At 36.9% G+C, this 26,257-nt stretch overlaps 1 protein-coding gene across 5 annotated transcripts in view; it reads left to right on the top strand.

Moving 5' to 3' along the window:
* The window catches only part of ARHGAP24 (Rho GTPase activating protein 24), a 528,172-nt gene extending 502,566 nt beyond the window's left edge, over positions 1-25,606 (top strand). For all 5 annotated transcript variants that reach the window (XM_059922688.1, XM_059922690.1, XM_059922693.1 and 2 more), the window contains 2 exons: positions 18,192-19,266; positions 24,117-25,606. In XM_059922688.1, the coding sequence (XP_059778671.1) occupies positions 18,192-19,266; positions 24,117-24,360 (1,319 nt within the window). In that variant the 3' untranslated portion in view covers positions 24,361-25,606. The remainder of the gene's footprint in view (positions 1-18,191; positions 19,267-24,116) is intronic.
* Positions 25,607-26,257: the final 651 nt, after the last annotated feature.

Raw genomic sequence — 26,257 nt, 5'->3', positions numbered from 1 at the left:
ATGAAACATTATTCTATATGATACTGTAATGGTGGATACATGATATTATGCATTTGTCAAAACCCAGATCTCACAAAGAGTGATTTATAATATAAACTGTGGACTTTAGTTAATAATAATAATAATAATGTGTCAATATTGGTTCATCAATGGAATCTAAAACTGTTAAAAACCTAAAATTGCTCTAAAGGTTTCGCATTAGAAACTATGCAATTCAAAAGGACATGGATCAAAATAAAGTCTATAAGTGTAAAAAAAATCCAACTTATCTTCAAACACCTAACTGTATAGCAAAAAAAAGTCCAACACAATTTAAAGATATTTTTTCTAAATTAAATAAAGCAGTGTGCTAAAAAAGAAAACATATGTTCCCTTAAGACTTATAGTCAATGTTTATGTCAACTTTATTCATAATAGCTCCAATCTGAAGATGATCAATTGTCCTTCAATTATTGAATAGATAAACAAATTTTGATACATCCATGAAATAGAATTCTACTCAGCAATAAAAAGAATGAACTACTGATACATGGATAACAATATGGATAAATGACAAGAGCATTATGCTAAGTGAATAATGCCTAGACACAAAAGACTTCATACTGTATAATTGCATTTATGTGAAATTCTAGAAAAGAAAAAACTGTAGTGACAGAAAGCAAATCAGTGGTTGCCATGGATAGGGGATTGGCTACAAAAGGGCACAAGGGAATTATCTATATAATGATTAGGTGGTGATTAAAGGACTGTCGTTTGTCCAAATTTATCATATACCTCACAGATATCTTGTACATGTGCAAAATGAGACATGTACAAGGTAATGTATTGCAAAAAATACAAACTGAATCTACATTTCAATAGAATGCTGCCATACATATGTATTTTAAAGTGCCTAGACCAGAGCCTCCCATCGAGCCTCTTAGATAGCCTCAACCACCAGAGGGCAGACAGCAGAAGCAAGAAAAACTACAGTCCTGCAGCCTGTGGACCAAAAACCACAGTTACAGAAAGATAGAGAAGATGGAAAGGCAGAGGGCTATGTACCAGATGAAGGAACAAGAAAAAACCCCAGAAAAACAACTAAATGAAGTGGAGATAGGCAACCTTCCAGAAAAAGAATTCAGAATAATGATAGTGAAGATGATCCAGGACCTCGGAATAAGAATGGAGGCAAAGATTGAGAAGATGCAAGAAATGATTAACAAAGACCTAGAAGAATTAAAGAACAAACAAACAGAGATGACCAATACAATAACTGAAATGAAAGCTACACTAGAAGGAATCAATAGCAGAATAACTGAGGCAGAAGAACGGATAAGTGACCTGGAAGACAGAATGGTGGAATTCACTGCTGCGGAACAGACTAAAGAAAAAAGAATGAAAAGAAATGAAGACAGCCTAAGAGACCTCTGGGACAACATTAAACGCAACAACATTCGCATTATAGGGGTCCCAGAAGGAGAAGAGAGAGAGAAAAGACCAGAGAAAATATTTGAAGAGATTATAGTCGAAAACTTCCCTAACATGGGAAAGGAAATAGCCACCCAAGTCCAGGAAGCACAGAGAGTCCCATACAGAATAAACCCAAGGAGAAACACGCCGAGACACATAGTAATCAAAGTGGCAAAAATTAAAGACAAAGAAAAATTATTGAAAGCAGCAAGGGAAAAATGACAAATAACATACAAGGGAACTCCCATAAGGTTAACAGCTGATTTCTCAGCAGAAACTCTGCAAGCCAGAAGGGAGTGGCATGATATACTTAAAGTGATGAAAGGGAAGAACCTACAACCAAGATTACTCTACCCGGCAAGGATCTCATTTAGATTTGATGGAGAAATCAAAAGCTTTACAGACAAGCAAAAGCTAAGAGAATTCAGCACCACCAAACCAGCTCTACAACAAATGCTAAAGGAATTTCTCTAAGTGGGAAACACAAGAGAAGAAAAGGACCTACAAAAACAAACCCAAAACAATTAAGAAAATGGTCATAGGAACGTACATATCGATAATTACCTTAAACGTGAATGGATTAAATGCCCCAACCAAAAGACATAGACTGGCTGAATGGATACAAAAACAAGACCCATATATATGCTGTCTACAAGAGACCCACTTTAGACCTAGGGACACATACAGACTGAAAGTGAGGGGATGGAAAAAGATATTCCATGCAAATGGAAATCAAAAGAAAGCTGGAGTAGCTATACTCATATCAGATAAAATAGACTTTAAAATAAAGAATGTTACAAGAGACAAGGAAGGACACTACATAATGATCCAGGGATCAATCCAAGAAGAAGATATAACAATTATAAATATATATGCACCCAACATAGGAGCACCAGAATACATAAGGCAACTGCTAACAGCTATAAAAGAGGAAATCGACAGTAACACAGTAATAGTGGGGGACTTTAACACCTCACTTACACCAATGGACAGATCATCCAAAATGAAAATAAATAAGGAAACAGAAGCTTTAAATGACACAATAGACCAGATAGATTTAATTGATATTTATAGGACATTCCATCCAAAAACAGCAGATTACACGTTCTTCTCAAGTGCGCACGTAACATTCTCCAGGATAGATCACATCTTGGGTCACAAATCAAGCCTCAGTAAATTTAAGAAAATTGAAATCATATCAAGCATCTTTTCTGACCACAACGCTATGAGATTAGAAATGAATTACAGGGAAAAAAGCGTAAAAAAGACAAACACATGGAGGCTAAACAATACGTTACTAAATAACCAAGAGATCACTGAAGAAATCAAAGAGGAAATCAAAAAATACCTAGAGACAAATGACAATGAAAACACGACGACCCAAAACCTATGGGCTGCAGCAAAAGCAGTTCTAAGAGGGAAGTTTATAGCTATACAAGCCTACCTAAAGAAAAAAGAAAAACCTCAAGTAAACAATCTAACCTTACACCTAAAGAAACTAGAGAAAGAAGAACAAACAAAACCCAAAGTTAGCAGAAGGAAAGAAATCATAAAGATCAGAGCAGAAATAAATGAAATAGAAACAAAGAAAACAATAGCAAAGATCAATAAAACTAAAAGTTGGTTCTTTGAGAAGATAAACAAAATTGATAAGCCATTAGCCAGACTCATCAAGAAAAAGAGGGAGAGGACTCAAATCAATAAAATCAGAAATGAAAAAGAAGAAGTTACAACAGACACCGCAGAAATACAAAGCATCCTAAGAGACTACTACAAGCAACTTTATGCCAATAAAATGGACAACCTGGAAGAAATGGACAAATTCTTAGAAAGGTATAACCTTCCAAGACTGAACCAGGAAGAAACAGAAAATATGAACAGACCAATCACAAGTAATGAAATTGAAACTGTGATTAAAAATCTTCCAACAAACAAAAGTCCAGGACCAGATGACTTCACAGGTGAATTCTATCAAACATTTAGAGAAGAGCTAACACCCATCCTTCTCAAACTCTTCCAAAAAATTGCAGAGGAAGGAACACTCCCAAACTCATTCTATGAGGCCACCATCACCCTGATACCAAAACCAGACAAAGACACTACAAAAAAAGAAAATTACAGACCAATATCACTGATGAATATAGATGCAAAAATCCTCAACAAAATACTAGCAAACAGAATCCAACAACACATTAAAAGGATCATACACCACGATCAAGTGGGATTTATCCCAGGGATGCAAGGATTCTTCAATAAACGCAAATCAATCAATGTGATACACCATATTAACAAATTGAAGAATAAAAACCATATGATCATCTCAATAGATGCAGAAAAAGCTTTTGACAAAATTCAACACCCATTTCTGATAAAAACTCTCCAGAAAGTGGGCATAGAGGGAACCTACCTCAACATAATAAAGGCCATATATGACAAACCCACAGCAAACATCATTCTCAATGGTGAAAAACTGAAAGCATTTCCTCTAAGATCAGGAACGAGACAAGGATGTCCACTCTCACCACTATTATTCAACATAGTTCTGGAAGTCCTAGCCACGGCAATCAGAGAAGAAAAAGAAATAAAAGGAATCCAAATTGGAAAAAAAGAAGTAAAACTGTCACTGTTTGCGGATGACATGATACTATACATAGAGAATCCTAAAACTGCCACCAGAAAACTGCTAGAGCTAATTAATGAATATGGTAAAGTTGCAGGATACAAAATGAATGCACAGAAATCTCTTGCATTCCTATACACTAATGATGAAAAATCTGAAAGAGAAATTATGGAAACACTCCCATTTACCATTGCAACAAAAAGAATAAAATACCTAGGAATAAACCTACCTAGGGAGACAAAGGACCTGTATGCAGAAAACTATAAGACACTGATGAAAGAAATTAAAGATGATACCAACAGATGGAGAGATATACCATGTTCTTGGATTGGAAGAATCAACATTGTGAAAATGAGTATACTACCCAAAGAAATCTACAGATTCAATGCAATCCCTATCAAATTACCAATGGCATTTTTTACGGAGCTAGAACAAATCATCTTAAAATTTGTATGGAGACACAAAAGACCCCGAATAGCCAAAGCAGTCTTGAGGGAAAAAAATGCAGCTGGAGGAATCAGACTCCCTGACTTCAGACTATACTACAAAGCTACAGTAATCAAGACAATATGGTACTGGCACAAAAACAGAAACATAGATCAATGGAACAAGATAGAAAGCCCAGAGATTAACCCACGCACCTATGGTCAACTAATCTATGACAAAGGAGGCAAAGATATACAATGGAGAAAAGACAGTCTCTTCAATAAGTGGTGCTGGGAAAACTGGACAGCTACATGTAAAAGAATGAAATTAGAATACTCCCTAACACCATACACAAAAATAAACTCAAAATGGATTAGAGACCTAAATATAAGACTGGACACTATAAAACTCTTAGAGGAAAACATAGGAAGAACACTCTTTGACATAAATCACAGCAAGATCTTTTTGGATCCACCTCCTAGAGTAATGGAAATAAAAACAAAAATAAACAAGTGGGACCTAATGAAACTTCAAAGCTTTTGCACAGCAAAGGAAACCATAAACAAGACGAAAAGACAACCCTCAGAATGGGAGAAAATATTTGCAAATGAATCAACGGACAAAGGATTAATCTCCAAAATATATAAACAGCTCATTCAGCTCAATATTAAAGAAACAAACACCCCAATCCAAAAATGGGCAGACGACCTAAATAGACATTTCTCCAAAGAAGACATACAGACGGCCACAAAGCACATGAAAAGATGCTCAACATCACTAATTATTAGAGAAATGCAAATCAAAACTACAATGAGGTATCACCTCACTCCTGTTAGAATGGGCATCATCAGAAAATCTACAAACAACAACCCTGGTGAGGGTGTGGAGAAAAGGGAAACCTCTTGCACTGTTGGTGGGAATGTAAATTGATACAGCCACTATGGAGAACAATATGGAGGTTCCTTAAAAAACTAAAAATAGAATTACCATATGACCCAGCAATCCCACTACTGGGCATATACCCAGAGAAAACCATAATTCAAAAAGACACATGCACCCGAATGTTCATTGCAGCACTATTTACAATAGCCAGGTCATGGAAGCAACCTAAATGCCCATCAACAGACGAATGGATAAAGAAGTTGTGGTACATATATACAATGGAATATTACTCAGCCATAAAAAGGAATGAAATTGAGTCATTTGTTGAGACGTGAATGGATCTAGAGACTGTCATACAGAGTGAAGTAAGTCAGAAAGAGAAAAACAAATTTCGTATATTAATGCATGTATGCGGAACCTAGAAAAATGGTACAGATGAGCCAGTTTGCAGGGCAGAAGTTGAGACACAGATGTAGAGAATGGACATATGGACACCAAGGGGGGAAAACTGCAGTGGGGTGGGGATGGTGGTGTGCTGAATTGGGCGATTGGGATTGACATGTATACACTGATGTGTATAAAATTGATGCCTAATAAGAAACTGCAGTATAAAAGAAAAAAACAAACAAACAAACAAATAAAGTGCCTAGGTACCTTCAAAGGAAAATTGAAATCTTATCCAGTTCTTATGAAAAAAAGTACCCCATAATATGGTATTTAAATTCAACCTGTATAAAATTATATGAGCCTGGGGAATTGTTGGAACATGTAGTCCAGTGGGACTCCTAAATCTGCTTGGACTCTTCAGAATAGACAGGTGATTATAACCACTCTGACCTCATTTATTTCGGCTTCATGTTTCTTATTAGCATTCTAAGGAAGAGAATGACAGAGAGGGGAGAATAAGAAGGAAAAAAAGATAGTGTATATAATGACACATACATCATTATTACTACCAGGCTAGTCTGTCCTAAATAGCTATAAAAATTGAAAGGACGTCCCTTTGCAAGAAATGATTGCCATTTACTATTCTGGAAACTAGATGAAAACAAAGCCTTCCAAGGTAATAGAAATATATTTCTAAATCTCTAGGGATCTGACACTCACTCTATAATCGTGGCAGGTATACACTGGCATAGTTGTTCGCATATTTCATCATGGAGACCTCGAGGATATCTCTCTTCAATTAATTAAATGCCACACACAGTTCACAACTGTGATAAAAAGCAGTGATGTTTCTAAATTGATACATAACTGATATGAGAATCCAGTTATCTTCTACAAGCCAGTCTTAAAAATATTAAATCCAGTTATCTTCTACAAGTCAGTCTTAAAAATATTAAAAGTATTTGCAAAAATGTGAACAGTGCACCTCTTCTCCCTACTTTGATTGTTTTAAAATATATAAATACATTGTTTATATTAATATGTAAAAATAAAAAAGCAGTGATGTTTCAAATGTTAATATTCCAGTGATGAGGAAAGCTCTATTTTCCCAAAGTAGTAGACAGAGCCATATATAACAGAGGCTGCTAACGTTTGAAAGTATATCCGTCATATGGGCAAATAGTGAAACAGTTGTCTTCAAACACAGTACATGATGATGTCAGTGTTGACAGTCATATTAAAGATGCTAAAATCCTTTCTTCAGATTCACTGCCACATGCATTGAAAATAGGATGACAAATTTAGAAGTTACTAAAAGAGAAAAGATAGATATATAATACCATTAATTTCATTCAGTCTTTTTTATTCCACAACTCCATCATAATTGATGATTCAGTAGATAGTTGTCTTTTATTTAGTTTCTTATTTAGAACAACACCAAGTGTACTTATTATTACTACAGTTTTAAATCCAGCAGCTGTTCTAATTTCATTCTTTTACATGTAGCTGTCCAGTTATCCCACCACCAATTATTGAAGAGGCTGTCTCTTTCTCCATTGTATATTCTTGGCTCCTTTGTCATAAATTAGGTGACTACGTGTGTGTGAGTTTATCTCTAGGCTTTCTATCCCGTACCATTGATCTATATTTCTGTTTTTATACCGATACCAAACTATACCGTAGTATAGTTTGAAGTCAGGTAGCCTGATTCCTCCAGCTCCATTTTTCTTTCTCAAGATTGCTTTGGCTATTTGGGGCCTTTTGTGTTTCCATACAAATTGTAAAATTTTTTGTTCTAATTCTGTGAAGAATGCCATTGGTAGTTTGACACGGATTGCATTGAATCTGTAGATTGCTTTGGGTAGTATAGTCATTTTCACAATATTGATTCTTCCAATCCAATAATGTGGTATATTTCTCCATCTGTTCATGTCATCTTTGATTTCTTTCATCAGTGTTTTATAGTTTACTGAGTACAAGTCTTTTGCCTCCTAAGGTAGGTTTATCCCTAGGTATTTTATTCTTTTTGTTGCAATGGTAAATGGGATTGTTTCCTAAGTTCTCTTTCTGATTTTTCATTGTTAGTGTATAGGAATGCCAGAGATTTCTGTGCATTAATTTTGTATCCTGCAATTTCACCAAATTCATTGATTAGCTCTAGTAGTTTTCTGGTGGCATCTTTAGGGTTCTCTATGTATAGTATCATGTCATCTGCAAACTGTAACTGTTGTACTTCTTCTTCTCCAATTTGCATTCCTTTTCTTTCTTTTTTTTTTAACATCTTTATTGGAATATAATTGCTTTACAATGGTGTGTTAGTTTCTGCTTTATAACAAAGTGAATCAACTATACATTTACATATATCCCCATATTTCTTCCCTCTTGTGTCTCCCTCCCTCCCACCCTCCCTATCCCACCCCTCTAGGTGGTCACAAAGCACCGAGCTGATCTCCCTGTGCTATGCAGCTGCTTCCCACTACCTATCTATTTTACATTTGGTAGTATATATAAGTCCATGCCACTCTCTCACTTCATCCCAGCCTACCATTCCCCCTCCCAGTGTCCTCAAGTCCATTCTCTAGTAGGTCTGCATCTTTAATTCTCATCCTGCCCCTAGGTTCTTCATAACCATTTTTTTTTTTTTAGATTCCATATATATGTGTTAGCATACGGTATTTATTTTTCTCTTTCTGACTTACTTCACTCTGTATGACAGACTCTAGGTCCATCCACCTCACTACAAATAACTCAATTTCATTTCTTTATATGGCTGAGTAATATTCCATTGTATATATGGGCCACATCTTCTTTATCCAGTCATCTGTCGATGGACACATAGGTTGCTTCCATGTCCTGGCGATTGTAAATAGTGCTGCAATGAACATTGTGGGACATGTATCTTTTTGAATTATGGTTTTCTCAGGGTATATGCCCAGTAGTGGGATTGCTGGGTCGTATGGTAGTTCTATTTTTAGTTTTCTAAGGAACCTTCATACTGTTCTCCATAGTGGCTGTATCAGTGTACATTCCCACCAGCAGTGCAAGAGGGTTCCCTCTTCCCCACACCCTCTCCAGCATTTATTGTTTGTAGATTTTTTGATGATGGCCATTCTGACCAGTGTGAGGTGACATCTCATTGTACTTCTGATTTGCATTTCTCTAATGATTAATGATGCTGAGCATTCTTTCATGTGTTTGTTGGCAATCTGTATATCTTCTTTAGAGAAATGTCTATTTAGGTCTTCTGCCCATTTTAGGATTGGATTGTTTGTTTTTTTGATATTGAGCTGCATGAGCTGCTTGTAAATTTTGGAGATTAATCCTTTGTCAGTTGCTTCATTTGCAATATTTTTTCCCATTCTCAGGGTTGTCTTTTCATCTTGTTTATGGTTTCCTTTGCTGTGCAAAAGCTTTTAAGTTTCATTAGGTCTCATTTGTTTATTTTTGTTTTTATTTCCATTTCTCTAGGAGGTGGGTCAAAAAGGATCTTGCTGTGTTTTATGTCATAGAGTGTTCTGCCTATGTTTTCCTCTAAGAGTTTGATAGTGTCTGGCTTTACATTCAGGTCTTTAATCCATTTTGAGTTGATTTTTGTGTATGGTGTTAGGGAGGGTTCTAATTTCATACTTTTACATGTAGCTCTCCAGTTTTCCCAGCACCACTTATTGAAGAGGCTGTCTTTTCTCCACTGTATATTCTTGCCTCCTTTATAAAAGATAAGGTGACCATATATGCGTGGGTTTATCTCTGGGCTTTCTATCCTGTTCCATTGATCTATATTTCTGTTTTTGTGCCAGTACCATACTATCTTGATTACTGTAGCTTTGCAGTATAATCTGAAGTCAGGGAGCCTGATTCCTCCAGCTCCATTTTTCGTTCTCAACATTGCTTTGGCTATTCGGAGTCTTTTGTGTTTCCATACAAATTGTGAAATTTTTTGTTCTAGTTCTGTGAAAACTGCCAGTGGTAGTTTGATAGGGATTGCATTGAACCTGTAGATTGCTTTGGGTAGTAGAGTCATTTTTACAATGTTGATTCTTCCAATCCAAGAACATGGTATATCTCTCCATCTATTTGTATCATCTTTAATTTCTTGCATCAGTGTCTTATAATTTTCTGCATACAGGTCTTTTGTCTCCTTAGGGAGGTTTATTCCTAGATATTTTATTCTTTTTGTTGCAGTGGTAAATGGGAGTGTTTTCTTAATTTCACTTTCAGAGTTTTCATCATCAGTGTATAGGAATGCCAGAGATTTCTGTGCATTAACTTTCTATCCTGCTACTTTACCAAATTCATTGATTAGCTCTAGTAATTTTCTGGTAGCATCTTTAGGATTCTTTATGTATAGTATCATGCCATCTGCAAACAGTGACAGCTTTACTTCTTCTTTTCCGATTTGGATTCCTTTTATTTCTTTTTCTTCTCTTATTGCTGTGGCTCAAACTTCCAAAACTATGTTGAATAATAGTGGTGAGAGTGGGCAACCTTGTCTTGTTCCTGATCTTAGTGGAAATGGTTTCAGTTTTTCACCATTGAGGACAATGTTGCCTGTGGGTTTGTCATATACGGCCTTTTTTTTTGTCCAAGAAAGTTCCCTCTATGCCTACTTTCTGCAGGGTTTTTATCATAAATGGGCATTGAATTTTGTCAAAAGTTTTCTCTGCATCAATTGAGATGATCATATGGTTTTTCTCCTTCAATTTGTTAATGTGGTGTATCACATTGATTGATTTGCGTATATTGAAGAATGCTTGCATTCCTGGAATAAACCCCACTTGATCATGGTGTATGATCCTTTTAATGTGCTGTTGGATTCTGTTTGCTAGTATTTTGTTGAGGATTTTTGCATCTATGTTCATCAGTGATATTAGCCTGTAGTTTTCTTTCTTTGTGACATCTTTTTCTTGTTTTGGTATCAGGGTGATGGTTGCCTCGTACAATGAGTTTGGGAGTGTTCCTCCCTCTGCTATATTTTGGAAGAGTTTGAGATGGATAGGTGTTAGCTCTTCTCTAAATGTTTGATAGAATTCACCTGTGAAGCCAACTGGTCCTGGGCTTTTGTTTGTTGGAAGATTTTTCATCACAGTTTCAATTTCAGTGCTTGTGATTGGTCTGTTCATATTTTCTATTTCTTCCTGGTTCAGTCTCGGAAGGTTGTGCATTTCTAAGAATTTGTCCATTTCTTCCAGGTTGTCCATTTTATTGGCATAGAGTTGCTTGTAGTAATCTCTCATGATCTTTTGTATTTCTGCAGTGTCAGTTGTTACTTCTTTTTCATTTTTAATTCTATTGGTTTGAGTCTTTTCCCTTTTTCTCTTGATGAGTCTGGCTAATGGCTTATCAATTTTGTTTATCTTCTCAAAGAAGCAGCTTTTAGTTTTATTGATCTTTGCTATCGTTTCCTTCATTTCTTTTTCATTTATTTCTGATCTGATCTTTATGATATCTTTCCTTCTGCTAACTTTGGGGTTTTTTTGTTCTTCTTTCTCTAATTGCTGTAGGTGCAAGTTTAGTTTGTTTATTTGAGATGTTTCCTGTTTCTTAAGGTAGGATTGTATTGCTATAAACTTCCCTCTTAGAACTGCTTTTGCTGCATCCCATATGTTTTGGGTCGTCGTGTCTCCATTGTCATTTGTTTCTAGGTATTTTTTGATTTCCTCTTTGATTTCTTCTGTGATCTCTTGGTTATTAAGTAGTGTATTATTTAGCCTTCATCTGTTTGTATTTTTTACAGATTTTTTCCTGTAATTGATATCTACTCTCATAGTTTTGTGGTCAGAAAAGATACTTGATACAATTTCAAGTTTCTTAAATTTACCAAGGCTTGATTTGTGACCCAAGATATGATCTATCCTGGAGAGTGTTCCATGAGCACTTGGGAAGAAAGTTTATTCTGTTGTTTTTGGATGGAATGTCCTATAAATATCAATTAAGTCCACGTTGTTTAATGTATCATTTAAAGCTTGTGTTTCCTTATGTATTTTCATTTTGGATGATCTGTCCTTTAGTGACAGTGGGGTGTTAAAGTCCCCTACTATGATTGTGTTACTGTTGATTTCCACTTTTATGGCTGTTAGTATTTGCCTTATGTATTGAGGTGCTCCTCTGTTGGGTGCAGAAATATTTACAGTTGTTATATCTTCTTGCATTGATCCCTTGATCATTATGTAGTGTCCTTCTTTGTGTCTTGTAATAGTCTTTGTGTTAAAGTCTATTTTGTCTGATATGAGAATGGCTACTCCAGCTTTCTTTTGATTTCCATTTGCATGGAGTATCATTTTCCATCCCCTCACTTTCAGTCTGTATGTGTCCCTAGGTCTGAAGTGGTCTCTTGTAGACAGCATATATACAGGTCTTGTTTTTGTATCCATTCAGCCAGTCTATGTCTTTTGGTTGGGGCATTTAATCCATTTACATTTAAGGTAATTATCGATATATATGTTCCTATTACCATTTTCTTAATTGTTTTGTGTTTGTTATTGTAGGTCTTTTCCTTCTCTTGTGTTTCCTGCCTAGAGAAGTTCCTTTAGCATTTGTTGTAAAGCTCGGTTGGTGGTGCTGAATTCCCTTTTATTTCTTTCTCTTCTCTGATTGCCATGGCTAGGACTTCCAAAACTATGTTGAATAAGAGGGGTGAGAGTGGACATCCTTGTCTTGTTCATGATCTTATTGGAAATGCTTTCAGTTTTTCACCATTGAGTATTTGCTGTGGGTTTGTCATATATGGCTTTTATTATGTTGAGGTAGGTTCCCTCTATGCTCATTTTCTGTAGAGTCTTTTTTTTGAACATCTTTATTGGAGTATAATTGCTTTACAATGTTGTGTTAGTTTCTGCTGTATAACAAAGTGAATCAGCTATATGTATAACATATATCCCCATATCCCCTCCCTCTTGCGTCTTCCTCTCACCCTCCCTATCCCACCCCTCTAGGTGGTCACAAAGCATCGAGTTGACCTCCCTGTGCTTTTGGGTGTTGAATTTTGTCAAAAGCTTTTTCTACATCTATTGAGATGATCGTATGGTTTTTAGTCCCTAATTTGTTAATATGGTGTATCACATTGATTGATTTGCATATATTGAAAAATCCTTGCATTCCTGGGATAAATTCCACTTGATCATGGTGTATGATCCTTTTAATTTGTTGTTGGATTCTATTTGCTAGTTTTTTGTTGAGGATTTTTGCATCTATGTTCATCAGTGATATTGGTCTGTAATTTTCTATTTTTGTGATATCTAACATCATACATAAAAATAAACTCCAAATAGATTACAAACCTAAATATAAGACCAGACACTATAAAATTCTTAGAGGAAAACATAAGAAAAGCACTCTTTGACATAAACCACAGCAAGATCTTTTTTGACCCACCTCCTAGAGTAATGAAAATAAAAACAAAAATAAACAAGTAGGACCTAATTAAACTTAAAAGTTTTAGCACAGCAAAGAAAACCATAAACAAGATGAAAAGATAACCCTCAGAATGGGAGAAAATATTTACAAATGAAGCAATGGACAAAGGAGTAATCTCCAAAATATATAAACAGTTCATGGAGCTCAATATCAAAAAAACAAAAAACCCAATTAAAAAAGGGGCAGAAGACCTAAATAGACATTTCACCAAAGAAGACATACAGATGGCCAAGAGGCACATGAAAAGATGCTCAACATCACTAATTATTAGTGATGCAAATAATTATTAGTGCAGCAAATAAAAACTACCATGAGGTATCACCTCACACTGGTCAGGAGGCCATCATCAAACAATCTACAAACAATAAATGCTGGAGAGGGTGTGGAGAAAAGGGAACCCTTTTGCACTGTTGGTGGGAATGTAAATTGATAGAGCCACTATAGAGAACAGTATGGAGGTTCCTTAAAAAACTAAAAAGAGAGCTACCATGTGACCCATCAATCCCACTACTGGGCATATACCATGAGAAAACCATAATTCAAAAGGACACATGTACCCCAGTGTTCACTGCAGCACTATTTACAATAGCCAGGACATGGAAACAACCTAAATGTCCAACAGTAGATGAATGGAAAAAGAAAATGTGGTACATATAAACAATGGAATATTACTCAGCCATAAAAAGGGACGAAATTGGGTCATTTGTAGAGATGTGGATGGACCTAGAGTCTGTCAGACAGAGTGAAGTAAGCCAGAAAGAGAAAAACAAATATCGTATATTAATGCATATATATGGAATCTAGAAAAATGGTACAGATGAACCTATTTGTAGGGCAGGAATAGAGATGCAGACATAGAGAATGGACATATGGACATGGGGGGGAAGGGGAGGGTGGGACGAATTGGGAGATTAAGTTTGAGATAAATACACTACGTAAAATAGATAGCTAGCAGGAACCTGCTGTATAGCACAGGGAGCTCAGTTCGGTGCTCTGTGATGACCTAGATGGGTGGCATGGTGGGGGTGGGGGGGAGGTCCAAGAGGAAGGGTATACATATAGCTGATTCACTTCATTGTACAGCAGAAACTAACAACATTGTAAAGCAATTTTACTCCAATAATAAATAAATAAGTAAATAAATAAATCCAACAGCTGAAATATAGTTGGAGAAGTACATGATTTGGAGTGAGAAGATGAAGTATCATATTTCACCCTGGTCACTTATCATCTGTGTGTCCCTGGGCAAAACTGTAACCTCTCTGAACCTCAATTTTCTCATCTGAAAAATGTTATGTCCTATCTCACAGCCTTCTGAGAAAATTTAGAAGATGTAAGTGAAACATTTCTACCTAACACAGTTTCACAAACTCTAATACACACAGGAATCATCTAGGAATATTGCTGAAATTCTGATTCAGAAGGTCTGTCTGTGGTGGGTCCTCTATGCTCTGCCAGTGCTACTATTCTGTTATCGCTGGTGTCATCTGGGGGCTGGTTAGAAATGTAAAATCTCATGCCCCACTCAGTATTTACATTTTAACAGAATCTCCAGATAATTTATATGAACATTAATGTTTGAGCAGCACTGGCCAGCATCAGACCTAACACACTGCAGATTCCTAATCTGAATATGTTAGAAGTTTTGAATCATTACAGAAGTGTGCAGGATATAGATGAATATAACACATATTTTCCTATTCAGAATTTGAATTATATACAGAGCCAAATCCTGCCCAGGTGTTGCTTTAAGCTAATGAGTGGCCTCATTCCAAGTCAGACTTCTACTCTCTGACAGCTACTAGCAGCTATTTCAGTAGATATCTGCACTGTCAACAGCACTTATCATTTTCTTCACCAAATTTATTTAAGTATTTTAAATAATATTACCTTTACTAACTAAAATTTGTTTCCCTGTATTTATTTATCAGAGACTACTCTTAGGAGCTTTTATCAACATGATAAAAGAAACACAGTTAACACACCACATTAATATAGTTCAAGTCAAAGCAAAGATGATTAATGCTTTCATGAGCCTACACTGCTTTATTGTGGGTATATGAATAAAATTCTTACAAAGATTCTTAGGGGATTGTGACACCTAAATTTGTGAAACTACTTTAGAAGCCTAGTTAGTGGTGGTGGCCTAGTTTAAGGGGTGGGAGCAGCCCAGCATGTAAGTCAGTGAGGAATATGTGAAAATATATTTTGAGATTTCAGCTAATATGCCATAAAACCTGATAAATCCACCAATTTTTAGAAAGAATATTACTGCTTTTTATGATAGATTAGCCTTTCTATCCACTGTTGTCTGAGTTATTTTTACTATCTGAAACTTGTAGGTATTGATTTCTAATCATACTTTACAGTGAATAATAGAAATATGAGGATCAAATGAGAACCTCAGCATTTTCATTTGTGTAAGAGAATTATTTTCTTTCTTGAAGGTCTTCTCTTTGTTTAAAATGCGCTGAAGTGTTGATATTTCTTGCAGAGCAGATTTGCTAGTGGCAAATTCTCTCAGTTTTTGTTTAGCTAGGAATGTCTTATTTGTCCCTCATTTTTGAAGCATAGGTTTGCTGGATAATGTAATTCTGGCAATAAGAATGATGAAAAATCAGCTGATAATCTTATTGAGAATCCATTATACATGAGTTGGTTATCTCTTGCTGTTCTCAAGGTTCTCTCTTTGTCTTTGGTTTAAGACAGTTTGACTATGATGGGTCTAGGTCTGGATCCTTTTGCATTTAGCTTGCTTGGAATTTGATGAGCTTCTTGAATGTGTAGACTCATATTTTTTCATCAAATTTCATCAAATTCCAGCAACTATTTCTTCAAATATTCTTTCTGCTCATTTCTCTTTCTACTCTCCTCCTGGGATACCATTACGCCTATGCTAGTATGCTTGATGGTGTCCCACAGGTCTCTGAGGCTCTGCTCATTTGTCTTTATTCCTCTTCCCTCTGTTGCTCAGACTGGGTAACCACAGTTGTCTTCCGGTATGCTGATTCTTTCTTCTGCCTGCTCAAGTCTGTTGTTGATTCCCTCTACTTATTCTTTTCATTTCAGTTATTGTACCTTTCAACTCCAGAATATCTATTTGATTCTTTTCTATACTTTCAAGCTCTTTATTGATATTTGGTGAAACATTATTCTCACTTTCCTTTGGTTCCTTCATTTATTAGAAAACATTTAAAATAGCAAATTTAAAGTCTTTGACCAGTGAGTACAGTGTCTGGGTTTCCTCAGAGTCTGTTTTTTTTTTTTTTTTTCCTTGTATATGGGCCATGCTTTGTTTATTTTTTGCATGTAGCATTATTTTTTTGAAAACTGCATATTTTTTAATAATATAATAATATGGGAGCTCTGGATATCAGATTCTTACCCTCCCTTTGTTGTTGTTTGTTGTTTGGTTTTTTAGTGAGTTTTCTGAACTAATTCTCTAAAGTCTATATTATTTGTCATCCGTGGCCACTGAAGTCTCTGCTTGGCTTACTTAGTTGTCAGCTAGGGATTGAACAAAGATTAAAAGACTATAGCTAATAAGTCTCCCAGTCTTTACCAAGACATTCTGTGTGCATGTTGGGGCAAACTTTCAACACTCAGCCAGGCAGGTTACAACTCTGCTTTAGCATTCAGATCCTTTTTGTGCAGAGCCTCAAGATCAGTCAGAGGTGAGAGCTTCAGGACTTCTCAGTTCTTTCCTGAGCATGCATATAGCCCTAGGCATGCACAGAACCCTAAGCATGCATGTAATCTTCTAAATTCTCAGGAATAAAGGAGAGCTTTTCAACACCTCCTATGGAAATCTCTTTCCTCAGATTTTCCTTCTAAGCTTTTTGTTTATCCTATTGTTTGTCTTCAACTGTTATCCACTTGCTTCAGGCAAACATGATTTTAAATGAAAGAGCCCCTAATTGTTTTTGACAAATGGCCTTGAGAAAAGTCTTGCTCACTCTGGTCAAATTCTTAGTCAGATAAAATGAAGACAAGCCTCTTGAGTGGCGTCTTCCAGGGAACCACCAAACAAGTAAAATAATGACAATTCTTTGGGAATGGGACTTTGAAGGATTTCCAACCCTGCTTTTCCCATTCCAGTGGCTGCCAGACTGCTGGTTCCCACTGTGATTGTGGGCTGTTGGTTTTCAAGGCCACTGCAGAGAGGAGGATAGGAATAGGATGAGTTAAAATACCACAGTGCTTGCTGTTCTTTACCAAGATTCAATGGTTTTTTTTTTTAATAAACACTCTCCAGATTACAACAAGCCTTTATTTAATTTCCAAAATTCTGAAAATGATGATTCAGAATATTTTTGTCAGTTGCTTTTATGGAGGAGAGGATTCTTGTAGGTCTTTATTACACCATTTTGGCTAATGTCACTTAAAATGCCCTGAAGGTTTTGAATGCTGAGCAAAAGTTGTATGGAACTTCATTGTCTTACTATATTATAAAGACAGACCATACATCCACTAGAGATTTTATAGGGTTCCACTTTGAGATGCCACTACAAATGTCTTGATAGTTTGAGGCAATTGTCTGATGAGAGATAACAGTGACTTCCTCAAAGAAAGATTTTTCATAATTAAATGTCAAACTTGCAAGAAATGTGTAACAATGAAGAGGCTGGTCTTTGGAACTAATTAATTCTGGGTTTAAGCCCTGCATTTTCTCCTTAATAGCTTTGGGATGCTGATCAAGTTACTTAACTTTCATAAGACAGTGATAGTTAGATAGAACAGTATCTATTCATAGATTTTTTTTTTTTTAAATCCAACTACACTAACAAAAGTAAAGTGCTTGGTATAGTTCATGTTAAATACTCAAGAAATTTTAGCAGTTAATATTGCTATAGATAATATTGCTATTATCATCATTAAGAATATAGTTTGGCACTGCTAATAATAATGCTGAATGTTCACCTGAACCCTTTAAGAACTCTTTAAGAGTCACATTCAAAATAAGAAATAAAACTGTTTCACTCATGCTATTTTGTTTTCTATGCAATTTCAGGCACTGTGGTGGTCCAACAGTTGATGTCAATGATGATTAGCAAACACGATCGCCTCTTCCCCAAAGATGCAGAGTTACAAAGCAAGCCCCAGGATGGAGTGAGCAACAACAACAATGACCTTCAGAAGAAGGCCACCATGGGTCAGCTACAGAACAAGGAGAACAATAATACCAAGGACAGTCCTGGAAGGCGGTGCTCTTGGGACAAGTCTGAGTCTCCCCAGAGAAGCAGCACAGATAACGGATCCCCCACAGCTCTATCAGGCAGCAAAACCAACAGCCCAAGGAACAGCGTTCACAAGCTGGATGTCTCTAGGAGCCCCCCTCTCATGGTCAAAAAGAATCCCGCCTTCAATAAGGGCAGTGGGATAGTCACCAATGGGTCCTTCAGCAGCAGTAATGCAGAAGGACTTGAGAAAGCCCAAACCACTCCCAATGGGAGCTTACAGGCCAGAAGGACCTCTTCCCTGAAGGGGTCTGGTACCAAAATGGGCACCCAGAGTGTACAGAACGGAACGGTGCGGATGGGCATTTTGAACACAGATACCCTCGGGAACCCTGTGAATGGTCGCAGCATGAGCTGGCTGCCCAATGGCTACGTGACCCTGAGAGATAACAAGCAGAAAGAGCAAGCAGGAGAGTCGGGCCAGCACAACAGACTCTCCACCTATGACAACGTCCACCAGCAGTTCTCCGTGATGAGCCTTGACGACAAGCAGAGCGTCGACAGTGCCACCTGGTCCACTTCCTCCTGTGAAATCTCCCTCCCTGAGAACTCCAACTCCTGCCGCTCCTCCACCACCACCTGCCCAGAACAAGACTTTTACGGTGGGAACTTTGAGGACCCCGTTTTGGATGGGCCCCCTCAGGACGACCTTTCCCACCCCGGGGACTATGAAAACAAAAGTGACCGGAGGAGTGTGGGCGGTCGAAGTAGTCGTGCCACCAGCAGCAGCGACAACAGTGAGACCTTTGTTGGCCACACCAGCAATCACAGCGCGCTGCATAGTTTAGTGTCCAGCCTGAAGCAGGAAATGACCAAACAGAAGATAGAGTATGAGTCCAGGATAAAGAGGTGAGGAAAATCTGGAGCCCCAAACTGCCAGAGAGGGTGCGATAGCCTCCTAATATGAGACAGGCTCACCCAGAGGGTAAATATGCTGACTCCAAAGTCAGAGACCTGGGTTCAAGTCCTAGCTTCACCGTTTGTAAGCTGTGGGACTTTGGGAAAGCTCACTTCATCTCTGTGAATCTCAGCTCCCTAACGTGAACATTTTAAATTCTAGCAGTATCTACCGCAAAAGCATGTAAGAAATCATTGCATGTTGTCCCTGGCACAGAGCAGTTGCTCAGTAATACTGTCTCTTGTTAATAAATGTGTGGATTTGTGTTCGAGGGCTGGGGAGAGGAGCGGAAGGGGATGAATGCAGAACAAGGAGTCTGTTCTCACAGGAAGAGGATGAAATGAGGATAAAGAGAAGTTGGAGAAGTAAACAGATCTTTATTGTTTATTTTTTCCATTGTTGAATGCTGGGAGAGTGTCTGTTCTCTCCCAAGCTCAGACCCAGACCCCGAGGAGTCAGCAGTGGATAAAACAGACAAAAACTCAGCCCTTGTGGAGCATGCTTCCATTCCACTGGAGGAGACAGATAAATAAGTAAAATAGGTCTCATGCTAAGTAGAAGACTAAAGCAGGGAAGAGGGGTAAGAAGTGTTGGTGAGGGGTAATTCTAAGTGTCGGGCCTTATAGGAGGTTAAAGAGGCAGCTATGCAGATGTCCGGGAAGAGTGGAAATGCCGTGAGATGGAATCAGTGAGGAGCTCAGAGAGGTACCTTAGAGCCTTCAGGATCATCTTAAGTCTTTGGCTTTTACTCTGGGATTGGAATCCAGGGAGGTTTCTGAGAAAAGTGATGGCATGAAGTGTATTCATATGGACAATGGAAATTGTAGCCTAAGTGGGGAGCAAAAAATATGAATTATAAGGAAGCAGTTGTGCTGAAACCTAATTGATAGCAGTTGACATCTTCTCATAAGATGACCAAGGTAGCGATGGCTTAGCAACTTCAGGGAAGCAACCTGGGCAAGACATGTGGTATTGGCTGAGCATCCTGTGTTGACAGTACCCCTGACTGCCAGATGCTCCAACATCTTGAAAGGCAGGAATACAGAGAATGGAGCCCAGGATTCACAAATACAACCTTGTGCTGGAAACCTGAGCATCACCACACCCCGTGATTTCACCAGGGTCACAGAATTACAAAACTGATTGTTTTTATGTTCTCCTTTCAGTGTAGTATAAGGGAAGGACACTGCACTCTCAAGAGAAGGCCTGAGGCTCAGTTCAGCCTGAAGTAGCCCCTCTAGTGACCTCAGTCCCAGTCCCAGACTGTGCCTTGGTAGACCCCTTCCTGTTTAGGGTCCTCATAGTTTGTGAACCTCAGTCTTTGTACTGCTTCAACTGCTTCCATGGCCCCAAACCCCACATGGTTTCTTTTTTATATGTAAAGTTGACCTTAATGTATTTTAATGTTTCCCATCCATTTATCAATTATCAAGCCAAAAGATATGTATTTTTAAGAGCTATGGTAAAGTAAATATAAAAAAATACTTCTTATATGTTAGATTGAAAAAATTACTTTCTTGGAAACTTGGTTTGAATTTTCCTATATAATGCTAAGTGACAGGAGGTTTAAATAAGAAAAATGGAGTCATCATCTTATAAGGCTACTCTTCATTCTGAATGTAGTTCTTGGAAGCCACTGGCTACCAAATCTCTGAATTGCTGCCAAGGCATGATGATAAATTAGCACTTAGCACTGGGAAGCAAGAGATAACACTTGAAACTTGCCTTAGGATAGGAATACATTATTCTGAATGGTTGCAGATGTACACGTTCATTTATGAGAACATTGGTGCTACATTTATGTTCTGAGTCTATGGTGCATTTTAGAGACATTGATAAAATAATAGAAGCTTCCAACAGAATGTCATTCATTGGCCTCTTTCACTGTAGTATTTTTACCCATGTGACAAGCAAAGGGAGAGAGCCATGATAAAGTAGGGCAGAGGAGCTGCCACATGACCAAGCCACAGAAATATAAGAAGTAACTGTTCTAGTTAATTCTTGATCATTCCTGTTTAGAATTATACATTTGTCTTTCAATTCCTTTTTAACTCTACCCTACAAGTATTAAGGATAGATAGATAGATAGATAGATAGATGATAGATAGATAGATAGATAGATATATAGATAGATGATAGATAGATAGATGATAGAGATAGATGATAGATACGTACATACATACACACATACATACATACATCCCTAGATAGATAGACAGATGATAGAGAAATAGATACTATACTTTATCTATCATTGATATGTATGATTTTTAGTTTTTAAACATGTGAGTTTGATGTTATTTCCCACCCCCCACCTTCTCCTTTCAGAAAAATTCATTTGTATGATATCAATTATTTGGTCTTGTAAGAAGTATTTATTAACTTATTATTGGTTTGGGATTGTATATATGACCAATTGATCAAATCTGTTAATCAAGCTGTTCAAATCTTTTACATTTCTCCTAATTTTCATCAGATAGAGCTATAATTTCTAAGAAAGTTATCTTAAAATTTCCTAATTTTTATGGATTTATCTATCTTTATAATTTTGTTATATTTTATATTGAATAACTTGAGGCTATACAACTAGATGAATAAAAGTTCAGAATTGTTTATATCTCCCTGATGAATTGATCCTTTTATCATAAAGTAATGGTAATAATGCTTTTTGCCCAAAAATATTGTTTCTCATATTAATATTGCTATATAATTTTTATTTTGATTAATAACGTCCTGCTATATATTTCCATTAACTTTCAAACTTTATGTTTCATTATTTGAAGACATATTTTTTTCAATTCTGGAGTATTTTTATCCATCACCATTTTTGTTTATTTCATCTCCCTATTTTCTCAATTTTCTCTCTCTCCAACCCTTATTAAAATATGTTGGACCTTCTTAATCCATTCTCCATCTCTGTTAGCTTCTCTTTCTTATATTACATTTTCATCTTTTTTCATTACATGAGGCATTCTGGGTAAGTTTTCCTCAGAGCTGTTTTCTCATTTATTTATTTTCTTTTCTGATTAATTCTGTCACTTCACTCAGCCCATGAGTAGAGTTTTTGTAGTCTCTTTGTCATAAAGACAATTGATGTTCCAAGCTCTCAGTTGAGTCACTTTCAGCCTTCTGCCTCTCTTATACTGAGATCTCCTCCTCCCCATGAGAAAAATAAAAACCTAGTCACAGCTTCCAGGGCTTCTATCCAGGAACAATACCCCTCATGTGCTTCCATTTACTGTTCTAAATTTGAGTTTCTGCCTTGGTTCTGATAACCTGAAGATGCTCTTTTATTTCTTTTAACCTTGCTGTGTATTTAAAAAATATTTTTCTTATATATTTTTCCAGCATTGATCTGTGCTTACAGTGGGAGGGGTTTCTTCTGTTTTCAACCCAGTCTATTAGATTCCTGGAAGTTTCATATGAGTGCCTGTTATGTACAAATGCATTAGTATATTTTTTAAAGGGTGTCTTCCTTGGTATTTAAGCTTGAGTTTCTTCCAACTTTTTTAGTTCTAAAATAAATAGCTTTAGAAAGAAAAGAGAATATATTGTAAAATAATTCTGGGTGACAACCAGCACACTACCAGGTTTTTATGTAAAAAAAATGTGATCATGTGGTCAAAATGGCCTTCTAAACTGATTATAGAATGTGACTTTTTTAAAAATTCTAGTTTCTTACAAAGAGAGAGCAGATTCATCTTTACGTGTTCTTATGATTATCTGGATGAAATATCAACATATGGGACTCATTATTTCAAAACAGAAAAACAATTGAGATTTTAATTTGAAAATTATTAAAATAATCAGATTTCTGAGAGCTACCCGTGCATTAGCCTTTCAAATTTCAGTAGTACGGCAAATTCAAACATACTCCTGGGACTTTAGCTCAGAATAGGAGAAATTAAAATGTCAGCCATTACCAAGACACATCATCTAATAATTAAGTGCTTACTATTCCTCCTTGAACAACAACAATAATAAGTTATGTTTTGGAACTTAGTGATTACTGGGAAAACTCTGTTTATAGGAAATTATCTAAAATTATACAGTTATCCAAAAGAATATAGCTATCAACCTATAAAAATATAACTCTAGAGATCTTAAGATATATTAACTTGGAAGGCAGTGAGAATTTTAGATAGTAGGCTACTTAGGTGGACTCCATTGTCACAGAATGTCAGATGAATTACTTATTCAACACATGTAATCTCTACCTCTCTTGTTACTATAAGGTGACTGCTGTTAATACCACTTTTATACGATGGGACTCTATATGTCCCAGAGAAGTCCATTCTTAGCAGTCGACTTAATCTTTCTAACAATGACATTTTCACTATCATTCTTTTTCTTTTGATAGAAAGCAAAAATAATTGTCCTTTTTTTCTTCCAACTTTATCAGACCCCCCCCCCCCCTTTCTTTTAGTAAAGCCAGATTTACATAATGATTCAGGAAGCTTTGTGGTTTAGGCTGCCTCCTACTTCTGCCATTCTGTGCTGCATGACATTGGTCTCTGACTTCTTTTTGCCAAAATTCATTAATTCGCTATCAAATGACAATGAAGTGCATCCAAGAGAGGTCTTGGGGTCTCAACAAAATGATAGTAAATCATCTTAGGAATTAGTGAAAAAAAGAATATATATACACCTTTTAATCCGTGGACTTTGCTTCATTGATTTGAAAGGCTCAATCCAATTTTCTAAACATTGCAGAGACAGTTTAGGAAATATTTTTTATTCCTTTTGCATTTCAAATTAATAAAATTGCTTTATCTCTTATTCCTTCCCCCACCCTTTGTAGCTTAGAACAGCGAAACTTGACTTTGGAAACAGAAATGATGAGCCTCCACGATGAACTGGATCAAGAAAGGAAAAAGTTCACAATGATAGAAATCAAAATGCGAAATGCCGAGCGAGCAAAAGAAGATGCAGAGAAGAGAAATGACATGCTTCAGAAAGAAATGGAGCAGTTTTTTTCCACATTTGGGGAGCTGACAGTGGAACCCAGGAGAGCCGAGAGAGGAAACACGATATGGATCCAGTGAAGCTGATTTCTCCCACTGTCTCCAGTGGCTCTGGGGAAGACTCTGGGGGTTCTGGTGGGACTATCATATAGGATCAGGTGGCTGGTCACCTGGCTGTACAGAGCGCTAACTGGGGAAGACATATCATTTACAGACATTGCCCATCCATATCTGTAATGTGTACCAAAGTTGTATCATGCCCCATAATGCTACTGTCAAGTGTTACAACTGGATATGTGTATATAGAGTAGTTTTTAAAAAGTAAACTAAAAATGAGAAGCATATCTCAATAATTATTTTATTGCAAGTCTTGTATTTAAAATGTTAAATCAGTATGTCATTGCAGTTTAGCTTGCTTTCAAGCTTCACCCCTTGCACTTAAGCTATTTTTAGCATTGTGTTATCATCAGCTTATTTTATAGATCAATATTTTTATTTCCCCTTTTGCTGAGGAAATGAAAATAGGCAGATATATAAATATATATAAATATATATAAGATGAGTTATTAAAATCAAAAAGAATACTTTGTGGCTGTGCTCTTTGTGCCAACGGACCTTGCCATGACCAAAAATAGAAATGTAAATAATTTTATAAAATACGGTAGAATCACCAGGAACCTTTGAATTGCTCTGTAAATTCTGCCCTTGACACTGCTCAGTTTTCTTGATGAGATGCTTTGATGCAGGAGATTTTGGACTATGTAAAAAAGTCCCCTTCTCAAGCCCTCTGGTCTGCCTTGCCCATTCCACAGATGTATGTCTCCTATGCAGGATGCACCTTAGAGGGGAAACATGGTTTTTTTTAAAAAACAGCATTTAAGCAGTCATGCCTTGAATTACTCTGTCCTTCTACTGGATGGTTATGAGGGAGATTCTTCCTGCCATTGGGAAGTTGAAAAACAATGCTGGCTAACCAGTGCCTACACTGAGCAAGTGTCCTCTACTCCAACCCCCGCCCCCCCACCTCCCCACCCACAATGCAAACAGTGAAATAGTATTACCGTGTCTCTCTCAGTTAAACTGCTAGAGTGTGTGCCATATATTCTTCTTTCACTCAGGCCGACTGCTCTGTTGTCATCTAGGATTCTTTCTGCACAACAGGGGGTAAAGGCAGTTTGCAGCAAGAGGGAGCTGATGCATGGGAAGGAGACCAGAAGGAGGAGGAGACAGGATTGGAAGAAACTAACTATTTTGTTTCTAAGTTTTACAGTATTCTTCCCTGTCAAAAACATTTATTCACAATAAATTTAAAATGTGAATCTTTAAAGGTCCAGTTTTGATAAATTTGTGAACATCAGTAATGATAACTTTCCAGAGAAGCCCAGGGCTCTCTGGAGCTGGAGTTTGGGGAGAACAATTCACAGTTCAATGAGGCAATGATCGAAATAAATCTTTCTCACGCTAGAACAGAAAGTCACAAAAGGTAAAATTGGAAATAAATACTAGTTGAGTTTATGGGATTCATGTTGTTTGAAGGTTCTATGTTTGTATTTATTTTCAAGGGGGCAGTAGACTTTGCAGAGTTCATTCTTGCCACTGTGCTGCTTTTGTTTATATCCTTACACAGAGCAAGCTTACGTGGTCCTTTGGTATCAACCACGGTCTATGTAGCAATACCTTCTTTATCTTTAGTTCCCTTTTCTCTCTCTTTCCAATTCTTTAACAAGATACTCCCACCTGGATACCCTAAAGGAAATTCAAGCTCAAAATGTGTAAAAATGATCTCAATAGCTCTCTCTACTTTTTCATCTTTTCCCAGTCCCTGTCTTAGTTGACACAAACCTCAGACTCATCCAGGGAGCTGTATGATACAATAGCAAAAATCAAAGGCTATGCAGTCAAACTGCCTGTGTTCACATTTTCTCCAATTTGCCAGCTGTTGCTGAATTTTCGATGCATCCTTTTTTTCATCTGTAGA

This window comes from Balaenoptera ricei, chromosome 5 (genome assembly GCF_028023285.1).
Source record: "Balaenoptera ricei isolate mBalRic1 chromosome 5, mBalRic1.hap2, whole genome shotgun sequence".
NCBI classification, from domain to species: Eukaryota; Metazoa; Chordata; class Mammalia; order Artiodactyla; family Balaenopteridae; genus Balaenoptera; species Balaenoptera ricei.
The sequence above is the reverse complement of the archived record's forward strand: the minus strand, read 5'-3'. Positions and strand labels throughout refer to the sequence as shown.